This window comes from Plectrocnemia conspersa, unplaced genomic scaffold (genome assembly GCF_051122295.1).
Source record: "Plectrocnemia conspersa isolate PC_06_02 unplaced genomic scaffold, ASM5112229v1 ptg000010l, whole genome shotgun sequence".
In the NCBI taxonomy this organism is placed as follows: domain Eukaryota; kingdom Metazoa; phylum Arthropoda; class Insecta; order Trichoptera; family Polycentropodidae; genus Plectrocnemia; species Plectrocnemia conspersa.
Window position 1 is genome coordinate 3,310,009 of NW_028277174.1, and position 27,448 is coordinate 3,337,456.

General features: G+C 27.6%; 1 protein-coding gene across 15 annotated transcripts in view; it reads left to right on the forward strand.

Moving 5' to 3' along the window:
• Positions 1 to 8,682, forward strand: part of LOC148230353 (uncharacterized) — a 76,719-nt gene extending 68,037 nt beyond the window's left edge. For 9 of the 15 annotated variants that reach the window (XM_088194905.1, XM_088194904.1, XM_088194906.1 and 6 more), the window contains exons 7-8: positions 4,057 to 4,232; positions 8,335 to 8,682. In XM_088194905.1, coding sequence (XP_088051031.1) covers positions 4,057 to 4,232; positions 8,335 to 8,432 — 274 coding nt within the window. In that variant the 3' untranslated portion in view covers positions 8,433 to 8,682. Of the gene's footprint in view, positions 1 to 4,056; positions 4,233 to 7,960; positions 8,306 to 8,334 lie in introns of those variants that run through there. The other 6 variants (XM_088194913.1, XM_088194917.1, XM_088194914.1 and 3 more) reach the window with 1 other exon arrangement.
• The last annotated feature ends 18,766 nt before the right edge of the window (positions 8,683 to 27,448 follow it).

Here is a 27,448-nt window from a genome sequence, read left to right on the forward strand (position 1 = left end):
TCCATAAACTATTTTATTACTAAGTCTTTTAATTCATATATAGGTTCGTGAGAAAGTTTTGACGTTTTTAGTAGATTTTAAAAAAAATATGATATTTTAAAAACAAGAACTATTTTAAAAATAGAAAAATTAATGACTGAGAAATTTTATCTGTACCAATTATATATAATATTTGTAGTTTTTTTTAGAAAAAATGAAACTACGTTAAAATTATTAAAAAAAAGTGATTAAAAAATTAAAAAATCTTTAACTTTTTTAATTTTTAATGTTAGATAAACGATGTTTAGTTAAAATTTCTTGATGTCAAAAATTAGATATAAAGCTAAATAAATTAATAAAATAAATAAATAATCAACAAATAATAATCAGAAGGAGCAAAGTGGGTGCTCAATAACATCCCAATTCAATTATATTAGCTTGTGTTGGTTCATCATCGCCACATGAGGTCATGTATTTTCATAGTGAAAATCAACCCTCTTTCTGTTTACCAATTGAGGTCTAACCTTTACAAGAGCTGTGTTTAATTTTAGTTATTGATTATAACAACATTCAGCTGTAATTGTTTGATTGTGTTTTATACTATAAAATACCCTTGCAATCAAAACAAATTTGGGCTTATTAGGGCTTGTCTAATTTTATATCTTTATTTTTTAGTGACACGTTGTAGTAAAGAACCCATTATTTATCTTCAGTTACCAATCAAAACACGGTTAATTAGATTGGCAGCAACAACTGGTTAGGATTGAAAACGTCGTACCGCAAAACCATTCCCATGAGATGGAAATACTTCGGTACAGTTGCCCGGTTTACTCTTAAGTTTTAATGCGATCTACCTCGTGTTTTAACGTAAATTAGTATCAAGATAAAGTTGAAGCTCAAGATTTTTAGGTCTTAGCAATATTATTTTTATGTTACAAATTTTTATTATTTTCTAATACTATTTATATTTTGTAATATATATTACTTCAAGTTTTGTAAACTTACATATTTATTAGTATAAAAGTTAAATTGAAACTATGTTATACCTACGTATTATTTACGATCTCTATTTAAATTCAAACAAACGGATCAGACTATCCTATGAATTGTATATTTTTTTGTTATTTCGCACTGCGTCCACTATGGGCTACTACTAGGTGTTTATTTTTGAGTTCTATATTTGATATTTCAACTTTCACGTTGCTGATAATCGTATAAAAATGGAATTAAATAATAAATGTATTTATTTATGCGCATTTTTTATGTGACGGTGTCACGTATCGACCGAAATATAAAAAGATATGATAACAACCGACTTGCATTAATGCATTTTGAAGCTCGACAATCGCGCAAATTGCTACCGGATTAATGTTTAATTATGTGCTCATAATATATAAATCGGCGAAAGCTTTTAACTCCGCTGCCGTCGTGCGTGTCGCACTCGAATTTAAAATGAGCTTTCGCCGTTAGAGCTTAATTTATATACGCCACGTGTCTGTGTCGTATGATTTATGCATAGTTGAAAGGGAAGAAGGCTGTGGTTAGAAAGAAAGTTCGGCTAATTTCGACCGTGTTTTTATATCTGACGATCACGTATATTACGAAAATAATTTATCATAAAAGACGACAAGACTAAATCGGGACTTCTATTATTAGATTTTATTTTTGGTTCGCTTTTTAATAATTAAACTTATCCTTTCATTGACATTTTGCTTAGTAACATTTTAATAATTAAAATATAAAATTTATTTAGAATAATTTACATATTGTAATATTATCTTTCCACATCATACTGTAAGACATTTAATAAATTATGTATTGCATGATTAGTTGCAAAATATCTACTATACACATATTAATTTATATATTAATCCTTCGAAAGTAGATATCAGTTACTCTTGAAGTCTACAGAAGGTGAGGCCTAGTCGAAGATATCCGTGGCGTCCTTGTAGCGAATAAATAGTCTTGTTTTGTGTCGCGTCGTGCAAATAATCCGTACTAGAAGAAATCATATGCTAGATCAACGGGCACTGTTCGCGGGATTTCAGACGCGCTTGACCCGTGTATGTTGACTGGTGTAATCATGTATGAGGTGTTACACTTTATTTATTTATATTTTCAACGATCTGCATTTAAATAATATATTAAACGCTATTTTCTTGTGATAGATCGTTATTATTTAATTCTTAATTTACTATTTAAGCTATCGAGGTATTCTTTACTTAATTTTTTATTTGTTTTCAAGTAGTTTAGGATCTTGATATTTGTGTAATGCAATAAAATTTGTATGTGCTGATGGAACAACGAATTTTAAAGAATATATTTAAGGGTTAAATAATATATATATATATATATATATATATATATATATATATATATATATATATATATATATATATATATATATATATATATATATATATATATATATATATATATATATATATATATATATATATATATATATATATATATATATATATATATATATATATATATATATATATATATATATATATATATATAAAAGTTAAACGGAAAATAATATATAAAAACAATTTAACTATAATGTTTATACTTTCATAAAAAATGGCGAGTTATAAATATATTGTTTTATATATACTTTTATTTAGTAAACAATGGCTTCCTGTTTTAAAAAAACATATAATAAATCTGCTTTTTTTATGCAGTATTGGTTTAAATTTATTTAGGTTTATTTTCCAAAGATCTTACATAATATGTTTTTTGTCTTAATAAGTTTGAAACATATTTAAGCTACCTTTCATTAATGTGCGAACTATCATAGTCTAAGTACATCGTCAATGAATAATTAAATAAGCTTCGATGCCAAAAATAAGCCTTTAATAACTCAATAAAAGGTCGTAACCAGTGACTTTATGTATCATGAATCAAATTTATTTTACAATGGTAATAAAATATATAAAGATAATTTTATAATATGTACGATTTGTTGCTTATTTTTTAATACAATTTAATATAAATAAAATTTTAAATGCAGACGGAACATGTAAACATTAGTTTATCTGCTAAAAAAAAAAGACGATATATTTTAACGTTTAAAAAGACATTTTTATTTTATAATCTTTACTGATTATTAAATATTATATGGTAATAATACAGCATAAATTATAAAATAAACTATGCCAAAACTGTTAGAAATTTTTATAATAACTGATACAGTGAAATCTCTTTGTAACGAATACCAAAATAACGAAATTCTCAGTATAACGAATCTTTAATTTGTCCCTGATAAACGTTCATAAAAAATGTTTTTATTGTAACGAAGACTGATCTCAGTATAACGATATATTTTGATCCGTTATAACTTGACACAATATTTCTCCGAATTCAGTTCGACCTTGATTTAGCAACATTCAAGGTATTTCGCCGAACCTCAATTTTTTTTATAAAACATTTTTTCAACAAATTTCATTGTGTTCATTACAGTATATTTAAAATGCATAAAAAACAATCTTGTAAGAGGTTATTTCGATGCTGTAGTAATATGGTAATTAAAAAAAAAATATGTCATTTTCCTTACATTCAATATAACGAATTTTTTTTATTGCTCCCATGAGCTTCGCTATACTGAGTTTTCACTATTAGTTAACTCTTGTAAAAATCTTATGTTTAAACAATAAACATATAATACTTCAAATACAACTTAAATTTTGTCTTATTATTTGATATTTTTTCAACTCACCTGTAATTTTTTCATTATAAGATTGTAATTAATTTCAGATCGTCTTTTAATCAAAATTTTTTGCGTGGTCCACAAATAAAATTAAAAAGTTATTATTGTTTAAAAATATTGATATGATAAATATGATTTGCTGTAAAATTTAATCTACCGGGTGTTATACAAGAGAGACATACGTTTTTAAATTAAATAGTTTAAAAATGATCCCTAAAATTTCATTATAGCGAAATCGCTTTTTAACTCAAACAGATGTCTCAGTTAAATTTTCGCCGTTAAAGTTACGCGACGGGTTACAGCCGAAAATATTTCTTAATAAAACCTAACTTTAATTAATGCCATGCTCGTTTATTCCCCAGGAATGTGATTAAGGAGGTGAAAACTGACGTGGAGCTTGGAGCAGATGGTCTTTTCGACATCATAGGAACAACCGTCGTAAAGGACTCGGACTTGGAGGACCAAGAGGATTTTGTCTGCCAAATGATGGTCTCTCAAGCTAATTACGTGGCTAGCAAGCAATTCACATACCATCCAGGTATTTTCTTATTCTCTACATAACATTTTGATCGTATTTGTTTAGTTAACATGTAAAATTAGAATATATATATATACAAATATACGTTTTAAATGTAATTGTACTAAAATTAACAAGGTAAAATATAACTACTAACAAATTATAATATATACACGAATATTTAATGGGTTACGATACTTTCTAGCAGTATTTATATATATATAAATAAATTTAATATTTTTGGTACTATCAAATCTTCCAAATCATTTATGCTTCAAATAATTTATAGGTCAAATATAAGCGGTCGATAAACTACCATTATCGTAAATTATGTAAATAGTAATTCACAGTTATTTATAGTCGGTGTAGATCAATTGCGCGAGACGGCTATAAATCTATTCCTTAAGGAACACATTGTGAGAGCTTATATATATTTAAAAGAGTCAAAGATATAAATATATTTATTTGCCTTATACGGATTTAGCTCAGCAATATGGGATATTTATTTTTGATTTTTACTGTGTTCAAAATGTATGGAATTTATTCACAGCGTACCATATAAAAGAGAGCTATTTTTAAAATATGTTTAATTTAGTCAAATTGTCTATACAAATATATAAATAAAATAACTGACATTGTAAAATAAAATAAAATGAAAGCTTTAATCAAAGAAAAGTCTTTACTTGACAGAAAAATAATAATATTATATAAATACAGCATTTATGTTATTTAAAAAAATATAAGCGACATTTTAATTTGAGCATAATTTTTTCAGTTCCTCAATGAAATGTGTACTTTATTTTTATTAAATATTGTTTGATATTTGATTTATTAATATAAAATAAAATTTAAAAATAAAGTGTTTAGAATAAATTTGAATCTCTAAATGCGGAAGTTTTATAAATATATGTAACTTTCGGTCTCTTTATTTTTAACTATCAAATAACATATATTTCAAACTATCACGACTATAAAAACAACATAAAGAATGAATAATAAATTTGAAAAATTAGCAAATTTATATGCATAGATTGAATAAAATCAATAAAAAAATGTAAAATCTTTTCATACAATGATATTGTTACGTTTGAAAAATCAGCACATTAGAATATACTTTTGAGGTAATACGTAAATGAAAAGTAATTGAACCTTATCTTATCATTTGTTCATTGCATTAATGGTTCATGGAATATATTTATATAAAATGGGCACTAGGGTTACTTTTGGTTTACCTTATATATACATTTTTCAGATATTGCAAGTTGTAGTAAAATTATAGAATATTATGGAGGAGCATATATTGTATTTTATGGAATTGTTCATAATATAATTTATAGTTAAAATTAAAAGCTTTTTCTTTAATACGTCATAAAAATTGTCTTTAAAATTTATATATCATCTAAGTTTTTATTTTATGTAGTCAAATTTAAATAATTATATTTAATACGTAATTTTCAACTTTTTAATTAAAAAAAATGTTTTTTGTTGTTAAAATTAAAAAATAATATTATACAGACTGCTGTAGTAAGGTTTTTCTTTTTTTAGTAATTAAAATATTGTATCGATATTAATGATAATATGTAGTACTAATAAATGTTCTAACCGAAAAATTATAAGTGATTGTAGAAAAAATACTAGATTATTTAAAATCAATGCATAGTTTAACATATAAATATAGTTATTAAATCAATTAAATAATTATATTAGATTTAATTTAAAAGTAAAACATAGTTGTAAAAATTATGAATCGTAATCGTAAAGTAATCGCTCAGAAAAACGGCTACAGACAACCATACCGAGAGCGCGGCTAAAGTCGAATGCAGTGCGGGCGAGCTGGCTGGTCAGCTGTCTTGCGCTGTCGTGCGCCATGAATTGCTTATCAGGAATTGAATTGGTCGCGCATGCGTACTAGATCTTCAACCGTTACTCGTGCTTGTATTTGTCCGTCATCAACGGTTCATGCGATTTACGTCTATTCTGTCTATTTTTCCAACATTTTTTTTTAATTTTCCAGAACCGCTTTTTATATCACTTCAATGCTCGTATGGAACTTTTTTTAATTTAATGAGGTTGAAAGCTAAACTTATTTATTTATATTTGTCTCCGAAATTCCATTTAAAAGCTATAAATTGCATTGTGATTATTAAAATTTAACTAAATTATATTTTAACGGAAGTATTCAATTTATTAAAATTAATTTTTAATTGAAATGAATAAATACATTCACTAGAAATAGTCAAAGTGAGAATAGATTGTCAACTCTTGCAGTAATATCAATAGAAAAAATACTTTTAGACAAATTAATGAAAGACAATATATTATATGATGTGGTTATTGATGACTTTTATAAGCAGAAGCGTCGAATAAAATTATTTTAAAAAAATAAATACATAATATGTTGCTCAAATACAGAAAATAATTTAAAAAATATAGCTTTTGTTTCTCCCCACCCCTGTTTCAAAAGTCACCGCACGCCACTGATATATAATATATGTATATGATACTCTTATGACTAATCATATTTTAAAAATTTGCATTGGATGCTTAAAATACAATATCTGTTTTATGCTACAAATATTTATGTTATTTTTTGCACTATTTGATATAAATAAATTTATTATCGACGGGGGCTTTTAAGTCGTACGCGATTGCGCTTCAGATATATTTTTTTTGGTTGAATTTATATAAAATAATTTATTTGAGCTGAAATTGCTCATAATAACAATTTTTTAAAACCTAATATGTACGACCTAGCTCTATTTGAATTAATCATGGCGATATTCTTCCGTGGGATTAGGAAAATCTAGGAAAACATATTCTTTGTTGATTGAACGAAATGCACAAATGCTTATATGGGACGTTAATCAGTGACTAAGATACTTTTTGTACTGTTGATGTAAAACTGCGAATTAATAATACTTTTTAGTCGTATTACCTGGTATTAGGAATTAATAGTTAAGTAAACTGTTATATTAAATGAAAAGAGTGAAGAGAAACTTGCCTTTTAATTAAACTTGACGTAATTTTTTAATCTTGTTTCGGTGCCATAAATATAATAAGTATTTACAACTCTCTTTAAAACATTTGTACCGATTGTAAACACTTCGTTTAGACATATTCGCCAAAAGCCTTATTCAGAAATTAACTACTTTATTACATTTTTATTATAAAATTTAATGCAAATTCTTTAGCGTGACATAATATGTTGTCAATACTTGACCAAAAAACACAAACTACGCTTTCAATATGGCTGATAAATAATATGCGCATCATAAACAGTAGTATCAATCTAAAACTAAATATAATCAATTTTTAATGTTACATTTAAATATATATATATAATATTTTTTGTAAATATTTAATTAAGGCAAAGCTTAAGAAAAATAAAAAATGTAATAAAGCAATGTAATCGGAACAGTGTGAACGAGCAGCATTTTTGAAAAATATGATACGGAAAAAATCAGCATTTAATTTCAAATATAAAATTATTTTTGTATTCTTAAGTTAAAATATGTTGTACAGTACCTTAGTACATAAACATGCTCTTTCTGCATTTATCGATTTATTATAGTGTTGAGTATGTTACGAAAAATGTGCTCGAACTCTTCGAGCTTTTTCGCAATCAGGGTCGAACGGTCGTAAATCTCCTAGGTTCTATTTTCTATTTTGTCTTTTTTTTTTTTTTGTGTATATTTTCTATATCATAAGCTTGAAATTTATTACCTTTTGTGCGTGCCTCATGCTGCCAGGAGTCATGCCGACAGCACAGCTAACGGCAGCTGTCGACAATGCTTTGGAAGTTCACGGGCCAGGCAAGTGTATTTAATAGCTGTATAAGAACCTTCAAAATTTAATATTGTTACTTCCAGATATTCACAGACAATTATCAGACACTTATAACACACGACAGACTCACAAAGATCGACCTTGATATTTTTTTAATAAAGAAAATAATACTGGGACTCACATATTATTTTTATTTTGGGTTTTGTGTTTTTATTTTGTATATACAACTTAAATATGTGATCTCCCATTTGATTTGACGCACATTGATGCATGAGTTTTATTCCAAATTAACACTTTACAATATATTGATTATTAATTATTTATTATTAATTTACAGGTAGCGGTTCGAGCACACCACTGAACGAGAATCGAGCGGTTTTCATTTTTTTAACATTACTATGCTTGTTGATGAGCTACATAATTAATTTTAATTAAATGTTTATGAATGTAAATTTATTTTCTCAGTCTTTGTTAATGTATAAATTAATCTAAAACGAAGAAGAAAAAAAAAAACATATTTTGTACATACGAAAAAAATTATGTCTTAAATCATTAATTTTGTATGGAGTTGTATATGTATACATATTAAATATATATGTATGCCAGATACGAATTATGTATATATTTATATAGAACGTGTTGAACACGCAGAGTGACGATAAAGTCGTTTTATTTTCACACAAAACTGCATTCGTCCCAAATCACTCGATAGATCAAAAAATTGACGATTTTATATAATTTATATATATATAATAGAAATCATGTATATTTATTATTAATAATTAAAATAACAAAATTGACGAACAATTGGAGTGCGTGTAAAATTAATAATACGTGTGAAGGAAAAATATGTGGAGAATAATTTTATTAACCGCTGTGATATTTGGTCTACTTAACAAGATACTTTATTGTAAATAATATATCATGTGTTGGATACGCATCTATTTGTAACAAATATTCGCAAATAAAGCAAATTATTGTAAAAAAGCTTGTTTAATTTATTGTAGAATTAGATTACTATTTCTCAATACTATTATGTAGATCTTACATCTTCCTTTAGTGCATTTGAACATCCTCTTTGATTCATCACGTCAAAACTTTTACCTATTAAAGTTGCCCGTTCATAGATACAAAGCTACTGCCTAGGGCACTATATCTCAAACAATTCTCTCGAGATTCATAGTACAATACAATAAATATAAATTTAATAATCAATTAGTACATATCTATATAAATTAACATTTCAATCCATATAATAATAATAAAAAAATCCTTTCAAATTATTTATAAGCAAGTAATAAAAAACGCTATTTGTACAACATGAGTCTGTAATAGGAATAAAACTATTTGCAGAAAGATTCTTCTTAGAAGCTTTATACAATAAAAGCTATATGAATATTTCTCTGAAATAATAATGAACTAAATCCGTATAAGAATCCTTCATTTAATATGAATCTCAAATACATATCCATGACATAATATATTACAAACTATCTTAAGATGTAAATATAATGAAATATAAACAAGCAGAAAACTTCGATATTAAAAATAAAAAAGAGGTCAATATTGACCATATTATATGTAACTATTTTAGATATACACATATAATATATTACAACTTTAAAATCTGTTCCATTTAAAATCACGATTTTTTATAGATATATGTTGATGTAGGCGGCCGGTCAAAAGAGCGTGCGACAAATGAGCGCCGTCATATTAGCGCTGCGTCATAAGAGCGTTTACCAAAGTAGCGCTGTAACAAAATAGCGTGCGTCAAATCCGCAGACAGTCATATGAGCGTTTGACAAAAGAGAGCACGTCATAAGAGCGCAAAAATACGTGGAGAAAATCAAGTAATGAATATTTTAGAAATTAGGTATACATAATATAAGTAAATTGTGAGAAATTTACAAAGAATAAAAATTCACGAGATATAGGCGGTAAAATTAGTATTTATGTGCCAGAGCGTAATGATGAGTATAATGATTAGCCAATGAAAACATTATTATTTATTAATTATTACGTACGTACGAAAGTATGGCTCCCCATCTCCATACGTATGATATACATATATTTTTACTAAAATAAAACGCTGATTTTGAATTTATCATTAGATTTGTTTTGTAATGTTTCATTAAATTGACAAATAATTATCGACTCGACTTGCAATAAATGCGTACAGTTGTAGGGCAGGTATGTGGCCCGCCAGACCTTTTTTTCATTTATTTTAGACTGCTACACTTTATCGTGAATGGCGAAAACAAGCGCAATTTAAATTTTAAGCGCAAAGTTTAAGATTAATAAAATCATTTGAAAATTATGATTATCAAAAAGATAGTGGACTTTTTAAATACCTAATTGTAACCCTTTACAAAAAAAATCATCGCTGTCCAGGTGCAACCAATGCATGACATTGGTGAATGACACGGATTATACGCACTCGTTTAAAATTATTTTTACGACATTAAAACTTAAAGTAGTAATTGGTGAATCTGTAAATCTATTAGGAAGATTAATCCCTATAGATAGTTGTAAGTCATTCGTGGTATTTATATCAACAATGAAAGGGTTTAAAGTGGGTAAATTAATTAATGAAATAATCGTGTTAATAAATTAGGTATATAAAATAGATTTTTTTCATCATAGACACCTTGTACATGTAAAAGCCTATATTCTCACGTGTGCCCATCTTCTGGGATGATCAGACTTAAGGTGTCGTGGCATCTTCGTGTTTTAACAATAGAAAATATACCAATAAAAATTTTCAAAAATTCCTTAAACCGAAGGAACTCAAAACCAACCGCGATACTGTGAAAATTGAATATTATATTTTATTTATCCATTATAAATTAAAAAAATGTTTTCGAAAAAAGTTTTACGAAATTTTTATTTGCTATTTGCTTATCTGCAAATATGTACCTTTCACCGAAGTTGTAAAATTCAAGTAAAAAAGCTCGAACATCTGCTGGAAAAGATTCATTACGACTAATACGTACATATGTATATGTATATGTATAGTAAACACAATAATTGATTAAATTACTAAATTAACCAAACGTCTTGGCACATTTCTGACCATACATATAGAAATTTTCGATTAACAAACATATATCATATGTGTAGTTTTAATAATATATAAATTTTCTTACAGATTAAACGATTAAAACAGTAATAGTTTAATTAATAAAAATATATTATATAATATTCGTACTCAGCCGACATTCGCGATAAAGTGTAGTTGTCTATAATAAATGAAAAAAAAGGTCTGACGAGCCATATACCTGCCCTATAACTGTATGTATTTATTGCAAGTCGAGTCGATAATTATTTGTCAATTTAATGAAACATTACAAAACAAATCTAATGATAAATTAAAAACAGCGTTTCATTTTAGTAAAAATATATGTATATCGTACATATGGGGATGGGGAGCCATACTTTCATATGTACGTAATGATTAATAAATAATAATGTTTTTATTGGCTAATCATTTTAATCGTCATTACGCTCTGGCACATAAAATACTAATTTTACCGCATATATTCCGTGAATTTTTATTCTTTGTAATTTTTTCACAATTTACATTTATTTTGTATACCTAATTTCTAAAATATTCATTACTTAATTTTCTCCAAGTATTTTTTCGCTCTTATGACGCAGCGCTTATATTGCAGCGCTCTTTTGACGCACGCCCATTTGTCCGCGCTCATTTGTGACGTTGCAACTGATGTATTCAGAGTTAATGTAATATTTTATTAACAAAATTAACAACCTTTCCAAATACACATTTATCGAATTATATTGTAAATATTATCGTAAAAGGCAGTAAAAGCAGTTTTTTTTATTTAAAATACGACTTAAGTTACAGTTGAATTTTGTAATTCTCAAATATAATTAAACTACTACAGTACAAATTATTATTCAATCTCACTAGCTGCTGAAATATTTGGGTCCACTAATATTGATTGAGGCAAAATTGCCATTCAATCAAATTTCCAATTTGCCATGACAATAAATAAGTAACGAAACTTGATGAATATTGTAAGAATTAACTTAATATATAGTGTATCTGACAGATTATCGCAATGCATCATGATGGTCAAAATAAAAAGCAATATATTGTATTATTATAATACACACAAAAATATAAAAATAATGTATGTATTTAAGAGAAAAAATCATAAAATATTAAAATTAAAATATACACCCCAGATCAGCTCCTCGTAGCTGACATTAAATGCTAGCGTATTAAGAAGCTGGATGGCGATAGTCATAGGTTAGTCGACCAGTGATATCTTGGCTCTAACAAACATTAAAAGAGGAAGCGATCGTGATTCTTAAAAACATTCCGGACCCAAAACTAATTTGTAGAAAATAATTTGATTAAAGAAAACAGGGAATCGTATCTTATAACTATATATATTATATCTTTTAAAATATATGGTGTATATATTACTTATAATTGCATAATGTACTACATATTGTAAATATATAAATTATATACAAAAAAGAAATTGTATACATGTAGAGCAGAGTTATCAAGATAACTATAAATTTTTCGTAGCCATGCAGATTATCAAAAAATTAAACCCATCTTTTCGGCCCGGCGAATTTTCGAGTCCATTCAATGGAACAAAGAGATCCTCTTATTTGCCTTTGGCGAATTTCCTGGGGGGCAGTGGGGTCGATCCTCGACACTAAACGTCCTTAATGAACCGGCGACGTTTCAAAGGATTCTTTCCATTATGCCACCAGCTCAAGTATCCGCGGAGTCTTCTTCTACAAGGAGTTGCGATATCGCATCAAAACCGATTCGATTCGGTCGAAAAGGCTGAACTTTTTAATTTGCGATACCCACTTCTGTATACATAGGTATCTGCTATCATCCCCTGTGCATGCGCTGGAGCGGAAATTTGATTTCGTGCCATTTTTAAATGAGATTCGGTCATTGCAGCAAGAGAATCGACCGAGCGCCGCTTACGTAGATTAAAAAGCCGTTTTCGAGACGTTTCATACAACGTAAGTCAAGGTATATGTCATTTACGCGATTGTGTGGATATGTAGAAGAACCTCATTAGACTTATAAAAATGTTCAAAGGGGGTTCTTATTTAACTATGTAAGTAAAGTTGACCTCTCACCTTAGAAGACGCAGCCCAGCGGTTGGGATCGTAAAATTAAATGTATAGCCCTCGACATAATAGTGGAGCATCTTATATATTTTTTTGCTCACAGTTTAATTATAATTTAATTATAATATCGTATTATTATAACTGGCATGAAAAATCTATTTAAGATGAAGTAAAGATCAAAGATCGAATCATAGCACCAGTGAATAATTTTATTTCAAAAGGCTTAGTAGATATGGTATAAAACCTAGACCGAGAATTGAAAGAAAGAAAACAAAAACAACTAAGAAAAACGGGGTTACATCATCGCAGCATTACTGAGTCCTTTAAAATTCGCTGAAAGACGTATTCATAGCTGGATTTCGACACAAATGGTGAGTAAAAATGTCAAGGATGTGGGGGTTGTAAAGCTTTACATAAGCTGTAGCATTCAGAAAATAAATAAAATAAGAAGGGTGTAATAGGTTTGACAACGCCGAGACTAAACACTTGAAGATTGTGCAATGTCATTTATGATAAGTTTAAATTAAATTTGTATGAAAAAGGTTAATAAAATCGATTAACTAAATTAATAGTAAAATTTAAAACGCAATTGAATATTTAATTTAATGGATTAATTTCGAAAAATTTTTACAATAACTATTCGTCAAAAATAATTTAAGAATAAATCTGTTTTTATATATTGCCAAAGGCTCCAGACTTAAATATAATTTGTGGTATATTTTACCATAGAAACTTTTTCAACACAAATGCAAAAATTATGTAAAATTATTAGCAAATATTAATTAAATTTTGCAAATTTTTTCAAAAACATTGTTTAATAGACACAGCGAAAAACTTTCTAACCACCTTCATTCATGAGAATTTCTGACTGATTCAGAAAATTTCAAACTCTACTTAGTATAAGTATAAATCTCCAGCAGATATTTTCTCAAGGCTGATCTTAAACTCAGAAACAAGTCACTAACATATAAAAGTATGAAACTGTATTGTTATATACATACATACATAAAGTAAAATTTTCCGCTCCACACATCGCTCTTACTAAAGTCAACTAAACATTTTAAACACCATAAAGTATTCAAATTTGAATTTCACCCAAAGATATCATAAATTTATACGATGATGGGGGGCGTTTCGCCTTTCAGCCCTTTAATGTATGCATAGATTGCAATCGACTGCAATATTTTCTTCCCCCCAACTAGACTCCAACTACCCTTTCGTCGGCTTTAAGTGCCACCCTAGCGGATAGAAACAAGGGACGAAATCTCGACAAGAGCCAGCCCCTGTTTATAATCCGCCATGATCCCAAGAAAACATTGTATATCATTTAGAAATGCCCGAATTGGATAACGTTATATGTGGCGCTAGTAACGTTATCCGACACGGGCGCGTTTTCCATTCCAGAGTAAATTTATTTGTCCAATGTAAAATTTCTGACATTAAATATTGCATTTTTAGAATTTAAGCCAGAAAATATTTTTATAATAATATGCAACATGAGGCGTATTGAAAAAAATAATATTAGAGTTTTAATTCAGTCACACAATTATAACAATGGACATATATTATAATATAAACACGTACTGTATTGTTCTCGCCATTGTGTTGCGTCGTAAGTCTCAAAGTCATCCCGAAGTTCAAGTTCAATTAAAGATTGAAAGTGACTATTCGGCTAAACTAGAGCTAAAGGTCAAAGTGGAAGCGGCTGCTTTTTATGGACCGCTAGATTTTAGTATATTCCAAGTCGAAAGCGAAAGCTTAAATTTCAGCAAAGGTTCTGAATGGAAGTAAAAAAATAAAGTGATACTTATAAAGTGACTTTTTATGCCAGTCTATGGCTCACATACTAACAGAGGTAAGGATCAACAATTTACCGAGTCTAAATAATTAGAAATGAACCTCAAATATTTATTTTTATATATAAAATAACTGTTGAGCAGGTGTATTCGTTCTTGGTTACGCTAGTCCGGCACCAATGGAATTTAATTAGAAAAAAATTAAATTTATTATGTCAGATTTTTAAAATTTGTAACTAAATTAAAATAAGTTTACCATATGCAGAGGACAAAATATCTAAAAAATCACAATATTATTCATCTAAATAATGAGGTCGATTCTGTATAAAAATTATGACCAGCAATTCACCGCCAGCAATTATTCGCTAGTAGTACTTTATTTAATTTTTATAGGCTAGAAATGATTGTTAGCATATTTTACTTTTACAATTGCTTGAACTTGTGGCAAATCTATTTTTTTTAAATCTAGACGTATTTTAAGAAATTTAAATATACTGTTATAAAACGTATATGAAACTCAATATAATTAAAAGTATTTTGATACTGGAAGATGAACATTGCTTAACCCTTTAAACGCCAGCGACTTTTCAGTGAGTCACCTGTTATTTCTCTTCACGCGTCTGTTTCTCCTTTTTTAAATAAATATAAACTACTTGGCTTACAGAATAATAAAGCTTGTACAATAATCTTTAATATTTATTAAAAAATATTTTCTTAATAATTATTAAAAAATATCTTTTTAATAATTATAAAAAAAATATATTTTATTTATGAATTCATAATCTTGTTTTAAAAAAATAATCTTAAGAGAACGCACCGGTGAGTCGCTGGCGTTTAAGTAGTTAAAGAAAATTATATTTCATGTAAAAAAGGCACAATATATTATGCTTTGGACTATCGTGACGTGTGAGGTTAGGTTAGGTTAGGTATGTATATCATTTTATCTAGTTTTAGCAAGATTATCTACAACGGACAGCTAAAAATAATTAAAATCTGTAGTTAATTGTGATTGTGAATATAAGACTCTAACTAAAGAGCTTGAGGTATTTGAGATGACTTTAAAAAAAAGGTAAATTGTATGCTAGCAGAATTTAACTGTAGACAATTAGTTCTTAATATATTTTTAAAACATTACTTTCAAGTAAATAAATGTATAATTTTGTAACATAATATAATATTTTATTGGGTTTAAAAAAATATTAAACACTCACACAGTTTTACTAATAAATGAAATACTATAAACATTTACAATTATTATATAATATAATATTAGCAAAAAATTTCTAGAGAAATATTCTGAAATACGGTGTAGAATTGATTTTCTTTATTATTAATTATTTACACAGAAACAGTAAGTCATTTACTTGCTAGTAACAATAACATAGCAGTAGTTTGTTTTTCATAGCAGTGTTAAAGTGAACCATTTAAATTATGTTGTGTCAATCTTACAGTCAAAATTTGTATTAAAAAATATAAAATATAAAACTCAGAAGCTAGCAATATAAAATAATTTCATTAGCTCACTTTATGCGTGAGTTATATAATTAAAATACAATTTTATCATATATTCATTGCCTACTAATGAATTGTTCGTTCACCACGTATCATTTCATCTAATGAGCTTTCGATGTTTCATATAACACACCTACCCACCTTCGATGTAATCGAGAATTTTAATTTCAAACGTGATTATTCAAAAACTTTCCAATGCTTTAAAAGCTTCGAACGAGGAACTCTAGAACGGGAGTTTTCCGGATAAAGTCGCTCATAGAGAGTTAGCATACGTTTTCGGGCGTTTCCCCTATTTAGATGGATAAATACACATTTCACTTCAAAAAGTGTGAGTAAAAACAAATACGACTAATGGAAGGCGCTCCCTTTAGCGCGCACTGTATAAATACACACACCTTTGCACGTACACACATATGTGATATACACTACAAGTATAAATACATTTTAATGAATACATAACGACCAAAATTAGTTATTATCCCATATAAAACCCATAACTGTCATATTTTGGCCCTTTTGCATTAGGTACATAATAAAGGCTAATACGCTTTAATTGTGCTTTATAGTGTCATGTGCTTAAATCTGCCCGTAAATTATATTTTTGATTCGAAACTAAAGAGCCGCTTTAGAAGATTTTACAAGGGTCAAACGTTATGTTCGCTTATAGATAACGCTTTTGAGAAACTTTATATTGTCTATTGTTTACTAGTTTTTTTATAGTTACATTCCGAGGTAGAACAATCACCCTCAAAAATTTAGGGTTTTCCCCCCTTCCATCCAACATCCAAGAACAAATCATTTCAATTTACAAAGTTACGCACATTTGCCATTCCGTCAGTGTTTCTTGCGAAATGTGAATGGCTTCTGTGATAACCTTTGTCAGTGGAAAACAACGGGGTACGACCTTAGGGTTAAGAGGTAATTTCTTATCTGCACTTTACAAAGGGACTGACTCGTCTATTTACAAATACTGCCGGCTTTACTTTTTTATGAGGAAAACTTTCAATTCAAAAAGCTCAAACGAGTTTCAGCTCGAAATTGTATTTATTTTATTTCTTCTCGACTATAAATGTACGAGTATGTGAGATAAGCTACTGTGATTTTTTTCGTTAATTATTCAAGGGATTCGGAATATATTCGTAGTCAAATATTATTCAGGTACACATAAAAAACAGTTACAGAAATAAAATTATTAAGCAATAGTTTTGATTCCACAAAAATCACTCGATATCATTTAATAGTTTGACTGAGCATATATGCGCTGATCTTAATATTAAAAATATACGGATATTTTAATGGTGGCATGACGGTGTGATTAATTAACTATAAGAATGCAAAAACACTGACTATCTGCTACGCTTAATACGCTCATAGTTAAAAAGTAAAAACTATATTGTTTCATTAAATAATTAGCACTCGATACCGCGTGAAATTCCATCTGGAGTTTCTCAGGAAAATTTGTTTGAAGCATTTCTCTTTATCTTGTATACGAACGATATCCTAAAAATAAAAAAAATATGCTGATGATACAGCTATTTTATTAAATCCTTAAAAAAATATTTTAAAATCACAAATAAATATTTTAAAAGGTGGAAAATTATAATCAAGTGAAGTAAAATAGACGCAATTATTTTTACAAAACTTTGACAAACTCTGTCACTACTTACTTCATTTACAAAATAAACTGGGCAGTAACGTAAAATAGAGAACAAGCGTTAAATATCTAGGAGTGCAACTGGACTCCAAAATTAAATTTAATAAACGTATTTTGGAATTTTGCTCTAAAGGGCCGCCATTGTAGCCCTTAGACTGATATTTAATAGAAAGAGCGCACTTATTATAAAAAAAATAAATGTCTGTCCGATGTAAAGTAACACTAGTAATATAGCTATAAAAATAATATATAATACACAATTTTATAATAATCTTATAAAATGCATATTAAACACCATCATTGTCACACCAGAAAATATTATAAACACAAAATGCAAAACCACACGCATTTTATCTATAAGTATAAATGTTAATATATTTACTTATTAAAATAAAAATATGGTATTTACAATTTGGCAAAGAGTATATTTTTCTTACTTTTGCTATCAAGAAGTCGATATCTCTATTTAGATTATCTTTATTGCTTTGGAAAAGGTTTTGTTAATCTGTTATGCTTTAATTATAAAAATATTATTAGGATTTTCTTACATCGAGATTATTAGGAATTCACTGAAACTCTTATCTTGATCCATAAAAAATATTCAATTTCGGAATTCCTGATTTTTCTGATGATTAAAAGTTATTTTCATAATATTTTTATGATTGAGTTTATAAAATAAATTAGGTAATATGGTTAAAAAATAATGTATTTGCACTAAATAAGAATATTGTTTATTGTTAATTATAAAGATATATTATATATGAATATATTAAAATAGTTTTAAATAACTATAATGTAAATAGTTGATAATAAAGAATATTCAGGAGTAATTGTATATAAAAAAATATATTTCATGGAACATTGTTTTTGATTTTTTTAAATTTTACCAATAAAAAAAAAGTAAAAAATAGAATTATTATCTTGGATGAAAAATATAGAGTATGAATAAAAAAATACCCTACAGTAGTATTCTTTAAAAATAATCTAAAAAAATAACCTAAAATTGCTTTACCTTAAATATTGCTAAAATATTATTTCTATGTTTGATACCATATTATAGCTTGAAAGTTTACATAGTTTTTAGTTAATATAGTACAAAGTTTACGATATTAAAAAATCGCATACACATTACTAGCAATAAAACATTTAAAGGCCAGCCAAAATAGATCGATTAAAAGCCAGATAACACTAAGTGTATTTTTTCCATTTACTGCATAATAATACTACGTAATTATTTTATTAAAAATCAATGTAATGTAAAAATATTATTATGTACCTGTTAATAAATTTTGTAATTACCTTAAAGTATTGAAGCAAAGATTCTAGTTTTTTATATCTCTATACAATAAAATTTATGTATGGTGTAAAGCACATTTAGTTACATCATAGAGTTACTAAAAAATAGTTTATTATTCAGAATGAAGTTTAAACACAAAAAATTACATTAGTATTATATTGCCCCATTTTAATTATTGTGCAATAATATAAGATATGTTTAATACATATAATAAAATGATGTTGCAAAAATTACAAAATAGGGCAATGAGAGTCGTCTTAAATAAAAATACACCAGTTGCAGAAGAATGAGTGAAAGATTGGAATGACTAAATGTTCAAGAAATATTGATATTTTATTAAGTATTATATAAGAATTAATTATGTCAATAGATTTATTACTAAAAATAGAGACAATTTAAAGATAGTTGGGTATAAGAAAACGAGTACGGCCAGGGGAAATAATGTACGGAGGTGTGAATTTGTATGATAATATTCCTAGGACAATCCGCAAAAATAAAAATGTAGCGGGTTTCGCAAATAAAATAAAGAAACATTTGTGCATTAAGAAATAAATTATATTATCAGGTCATTTAATGTTATATAATGTTTTATATGTATGTTTAATTAAAATTAGTTATGTTAGCTAAATAAATTAATAAAATAAATAAATATAAGATATAAAATAATATGTAACCAGATTATTTTAATAGGTATTTAATAAGAAATAAAGATGTACATAGATTTATTAATAGAAGTATAAAAAAACGAGCACAACCAGGGGAGTAATGTACGGAGGTGTGAATTTGTATAATAATATTCGTAGGACAATCCGCAAAAATAAAAATGTTGTGCGTTTCCTGAATGGAATTAAGAAATAAATATAATAATAAAGCCTTATGTTTATACGATGTTTTGATTAAAAAAAATCTTTTTAAAAGTTCATTAGATGGTTGATACATACAAATTTCATGTTCCAATATTTTAATATTGTTAGAGTATACTAAAAAGTCCAATAAATTATTTGTAAGATAAGCTTAAAAAACAGTGGACCTAGATATGATCATTGTGGCACTCCATAAATTGTTAGATTTTACAGGAAAAAAATAAGCACAAAGCTCTTTCCGTATAAATAAAAAATTTAAAATTCGCCTCTTTAATTCTAAGACAAAATTTACATTTTAACTTATTTTATCCATTGTAAGAAACCCGCCCTTATTCACATTCAAAGTGTATGAAACAATATTAATAAATAATGAAAAAAACATGAATAACAACTTCCATTGTGCATAAACATGCGATATCTTTCGGTTTCCTCTCCCTTTTTTTTTGTGTCTCGGACGCGAAGTAAAAAAGGGGCCCGCTTTGTAACCATTAAGCGTCCTCACATAAAAAGCTTGCTTTCTTAATTGTTTAACCTCGAGGCGGGCATTATAATCGCATTGAAAGGGAAAAGCTCCTCTGTGGGGCACAGATGACTAATGAAGGTACGTCACCGCCGCTGAAGATAATCTATGGCCTCGGCGAGAGCGCAATTTTAATTTTCCAAAATTAATGATAGCGGTCGCGATGTTTTTCACTAGGGCGGTCAAAGTCACCATGGGATTTGCACAAAGTGTTCTGCTGGTGTACATTTTATGGGACGTAGCGTGAGTCAAAGGAAGGCTGAAAGTGATGGAGGGGTAGGTACAGAAGCATTTGTCATCGAGTGTGACTCAAATGGCCGAGGATACCTGTGCTGAATTGTTGGATTAAATGCCAGATTTTAGAGAAGAGTGTTTTATATCCTTTGATCAGTTGAAAAGGGTAATAAGGTAAAAAGGTATTTTATTTAATATCATTATCTCATTCAAAAGATAATCCATATAAATCCTTTTAATTGTGTTTTTACTGCACCACTGTGTCATTTAATTAGTAACATTGTGTTACGTCAACAAATGTATGTAATACAGTACACTGTGTGGACTTAAGCATAGGCTAGACCTGACACAACAACATTTTTCTTCCTTAATTATTCCTTAATTAATTAATTTAACAAATATATTTTAGTATTTATATAACCAGTTAGCTTACTGATTTTAAAAATAAAATAAAAATGCAATTGCTTTGTATTGTAGTTGTCAATTATTACTCTCTTAGATATGCAGTTGTATTGAAAACCAATTAATTGCAACACTGAAATCAAATAAAAACGGAATAACGATAAACCTGCATATAAATTCCAATTATTTCACAGCACATTGTTTGGGGTGATGATAAAACGTAGGGTAGCAAATTCCCGGGTGGTTGTTTGAGAGCAATAAAACATATATAGAAATGATTATACTATTTTGAATATTTTATTTATACAAGGGGAAGAATCGATTTAATAAAAAATATATGAAATATTTCATTATATATATGTACATATTATATGTATGTTTTAAAGTACTTAAAATGTACGTCACTAATATTTATTTTAGAAAATTAACTTTCAATGTTTGTTAGGGATGTTTATGTATATAAAACCTTATAAGGAACCATATAATAAAAAAAACATTAAGTTTTTTTTTATATAGTGTTTTACGTTTTCCTTTTCGCGGTTATCATAAATATAATTGCTTTAGTTATATTTTAAGCTCTTACAAAGTATGTTTAAATTAAATTTATGAAACATAAATATACAATTACAGCCTATTTATTTAATCCATGTATTATATTACAAGGAATATTAAAAAAAGTAGAGTCTAGAAAAAATTGCAATATTTTTAGTTACTCATTTTTTGGTCTTAAATATTTGAGCCGTAGTAACACCTCATAGACGAAAAGTGTTAAAAATTTACAGTGTGTAAAAAGACTGTATAAATATTTATTTTTCCATTTAAATAAAACCTGTTTATGCGTATGTATATTTGCCTCCGTTTGAACTTTGTCAACCCGAGCGTTTTGTTTGACTTTGAGCGTTCGATTATTTAGACGATTGGTTCATCAATCAGTTTTCTTTTCGTCGACGGGGTGTTTGTAAGCTGAAAAGTTGTGTTTTTCGCTCTGCTGATGATGAAAAAGTTTCGGCGCAAACAATGGACCTGTTAAAACAATGACAAGAGCGAGCACACTCGAACTACAATTGTTCAAAATTTGTTTTGAGCGCGTCATTGTTCGAGGGTGTTTCAATGCGGGCGCGAATTCGGAAAATGGTGTGTTTACACGGTAAACAAATAGAGACCGAGGGATGATAAAAATAGTGCTCACGTATCAGACAAATAGCGTGGGCGAGAAAAAAGTGTTTTTATCAGCGAAAAATAAAGACTTATGTGAATAGTTTAGAGGCTTGAATGAAAAAACTGGCTTTGTTATTAGTTTATTTTTGGGACGTACAGCTGTTTTAAAGTCAATTTTGATATTATTCATAAATAAATAGCTAAAAAAAAAAATAAAATATAAACTGGAAATATATAGCCAAAATAAACCATGATAAATCTAAGATGCTAGATCATATGATCGTACACAATATTACTCACATAAATTAGCCATGAAAAAGTAGCATCGCGATTCACAAAATAGCAATGTTTGCTATTTTGTTAAGATGTATGTAAAATATTTTGTAATACTATATATATATATTTAATCTATATTGAAGTTTATATTGCGGTAGTTGGCGCTGAATTTTGCCGTAATTATTCTTGATAGGTGCAAGCTGCAGTATCAGCGTTAAAATCTTTTTCAGTCTATCGCTCGCTATTTTTTCAGAAAGGAAAACATTCTCGTGCAACTATTACATCGTTTTGATTGCAATTGTGCTGTACGTTTGTGAATTGGATATAGTGCAATTTTCTATTCAAACAGAAAGCTCGCCGTTGCACTCGAAAGGCTCCATAAAGAGCTTTGTTTTTATCCGTATAATAGTGCACCGCCAGTGTACTTTATTTTATTTTCAGACATTGCAATTAATATATATATAATATACTCAAAAAAATTCTAAGAAAAGTGAATAAAATCTCTGCTGCAGGCGGTAAAAGAAAAAGCTGTCAACTCTTAAAAATCATAGTCTGTGTTGACTCATTTCAACGATTTGAGTACATAGCGTTCGCTCGTGAAATCGTTTCATATTGAACTTTTTCAATATCCAGTCTGGCCGTGGTTATCTATGGTAAAACGGCATCATTTTCTATTATATGTAGTTGAACTGTTAAGTTATAAGGGGCATATTTTACCTCTCAGCATTTTAGCGTTATCCATGTTAGCATAATATATTTTTCTGTTCTTATTATAAAACGAAATGTCGAATCGAATATGCCTGATATAAAAAATACAATATAGTTGAAAACTTCTTGAATAGCTAACTGACTGGCTAACAATCTTAGTTGAGATATTTAAGAATAAGCAACATCTGTTTTTGTTGTTGTTGCTTACTGGTTACATCCGACTCAGAATCTAGTCATCATATTAATTGGCATTTTCGATAATTGCTAACTTTTTTATTAAATATTTTTAATGGATTTTTATGGTAAAATTCTCTTTGTACTTGGTTGGACAAATTTAAGAGTCTGCACAAGAGACCTATCATATGCTTTTAAATTCATATGGGAGATTATATTGCATTAGATAGAAAATAATCGACTAAGAATTTTCTCTGATTCTGTCAGACTCTCATAACATACATTATGCAAACACGTCTAATGTTTTTTTTTAACTTAAACTTTTTAATACTATCCTCAATGAAGTTATATTTAATTAATTTTATTAAACCATTTTTATGTAAAAATACGGTTTGGTCTATATTTTTTTAATGTTAGTTTAAACATATTCAGAATTGAATCTGTCCATTAAGAAAGAATAAACTTACTTAATTGTATGGATACATATTTTTACTAACCTAATATTTTTTTGAATTTTTTCTGAAATACGTTATTAAAACATTTTTTATAAACTTTAAAATAACAGTCAAATTCCTTTCCAAAATGATACAATTTAATTTGTTCCAATTATATTTTAATCTTAATAGCTGTCGGTCTCTCACTATCGTGAAGTACCGCAGCTAGCAATGTGTGCGAATACAGGAAGCTCAAGTTTTTAGGGTTTAAATATTATTTTTGCTTTTTTCTAATTTTTTTTGAATCTTGTTAAAATTAACTGTGCAATATATAGTATAAATTGAATAAAAAGGTGCATTAACTATGTCACGAATTTATAAAGCAATCAATATCAAATAAAAAACATTATCTTGGAATATGGCAAAATTAAATATAAATATTTTTAGATAAATATGATACTTATTTAATATATTCAACTCAAAAGTTTAAGCTTTAAAGTAAAATATTTATATCAAAAAGAAATATTATTTTTATAAAAAATATATTTTTATTACTACCGTTGGAAATGTAGCCATAATGTATATGTGCCTGTTTTTTCCATATTATTGCATATCGCAGATCGAGTTAAACTTTTTAAATTAAAGTTACTGCTTTATACTAATTCAGAAGGTTGAATTAAAACGCGACTGTTTGCCTCGGTTTTCCAAGGGTTGCCTTGGTCGATTCGGCGTAGCTCAGCTTGGTGCGATTTTGGCTAAACTATAGTTTTTTTTATTTTTAAGAAATGTGATTAAGTCCTACGTATCTACTTTGTATCAATTTTGCAAACATCGTTTATTGAAATTTATAATCCGAGTTTTGGTATTTGATTTAGTGCACTTGTGGAGATATTTGGGCACCGATCTTATCTATTTTTTATTAAATGTATCTTTAAATCTTTGATTTTATGACTAATATCGATGATATGGAGCCGAAGCGCACTCTTTGTTATTATCTAACACATTTCTTATTGAACTGTTGAAAGCAATAAAATTTTCAATGTTTTAGAAAGAATTTACGCCTACAATAAAACACTGAAAAATGTATAAAACGCAAATTAAATAGTTTTTTGCAACCCTTAGAAAGATTTTGTCGAAAAAATTTGTTACACTTTTGGATATTATTGACTAGTTTCTGCTTAAATATCGTGAAAATTAAACTTAAATTTTTAAAATAAAATTTATGACATAACATATAAAATGTACATTGACAGTGTTTTGGGAAAATTTAAAATAGACCAGATAATAACAAAAAAAATAATACTATATACTATTAAATTTATAGTCAAAGAGCAAAAATGACATCTTGAAAGATTTTACTGTGTACGAAATAATTTATATTGATGAAGAAAACCAAATTTAATATTTTAAAATTGATTATATAATAAAATAGACAATTACCATTAAAAATATTTTTTTTTAAGGGTTGTTTAATTGTATGAAAATTGGGCAGACCGCACTTACAAATATTTAAGGAAAACTTCACGGATATTTAAGCAAGATTATAATTTGAAACCAGATGCATTTATTACTTTTATATATAAAATAAAAATCATTGCACTAAAAATCACAATATTTTTTATAAATAAATATACAGTAAGTATTATTTTAATTTCATAAAATTTGCTATAAAAATAATTTATGCTCTCCTGATAATGATCGAATATATAATATTACATATTATATATGAAGTACATTTAAATTTATTAATGTGGAAAATTGATTTATTTTTATAAGGTTTTATAGCACTTATCCTTTTTTAATAGAAGTATGCTTCATAATACCAATAGTCGAACCTAAAACGTTGGATTTGCTGTGGGGCAAGTTTGCATGGGAACTTTTACCCCATGAGACAGTATCTTTGGAAAAGGTTGTCATATTCGAATTGTCGTATGTACGAGTATATAATATTTAATATAATCGTATCTATTATTATGTATTAAGAAACATTTGTACAAATTTGTATTTATCAATGAAATACAGTTTGTAAGAAATCTAAAACATAGTTTGATCACTTCTTTACGACATCATGCAAACTGCATTTTGATTTATATATACTATATACTGATACCGAATTTAATTAAATAAAATTTATTAAGCTACTATTAAAAATTGTTATAACAAAGTTCAAGCTATATTTTAATGCTCAAACAAGTTCCATCATCATTTTGTAACGATATTTTTTTACCAAGAAGTACTACTTATTTTTTTGGTTAAAAACTTTTTAAGAAACTAACTTCAGCGCACAACTTTAGGGCGATTTAACTTCAACTATATTATATAAACTGCATATTTTCTTGTCCCTCGGAAGACGGAGGAAAATATTACACGTGCAAACATTGGCGGCAATATAGCCGAGCCAAACAATCCCCACGTGAAAGGGCGTCATGACAAATGTGCACGTCATATAATATGTATGTTTTGCAATACGGGCTTTATGCTTCTCAGGAATATGCCTGGGAGAAAACCTTATAACTTTTAACTATCCACTCAAGAAGAAAGCGAAAAGTTTGGCAACGGCCTCCTCCGGGAGCGTGTAAGGGTCACTTTGGAGTGAGATTTAATATTAACGAAGGATGGCTTCGAGGGTTTTCCCGGGGCGAAGCTATATTTTGGAATATTAGGTAATTCCGCTTTTCCCACTCGACTTACTACTCGACGGCCGATGCATCCGACCTATTTAATTATATATCAGAAGTGCTTAAACTTTATTAAAGCTCTGTCGGAAAACTAATATAACTGAGAGACAACTCATAACGGTTGATTTGAATTTTGCTATTAGCTGTAGCTAATAACAAAATTCAAATCAACAATGCTCTTTAATAATGTATTATCAAAGAGCATTTTTGATTTAAGAGGTAGTTATTATTTCTTAATAGTGCTGCTTCTATAGCTAGTACTATAATATTTTTGAGTTTTATTCATTTTAGTAAGAGATATGTTAGAAGTTACATTTATAATAATCAATAACATTTATTTTGTCACTTTAATTACTTTCTATTACAAAAAAAAAACTATTCTATATTGAAATATTTTTTGCTACTAGATTCTAATAAACATTGCATTTTTATAAATATAAATATTTTATTATATTTATAAAAATATAAATGTTTATATTTTATAAAAATATAAATATTTTATTATATTTTTAGCTTATCTTTTTTCAGAAAAACGTTTAACGTATTAGGTCAAAGTAAACGTTAAAAATTATTTAGATTATCAGTCACAAATGCTTTTAGCATTCAGGATTGCAA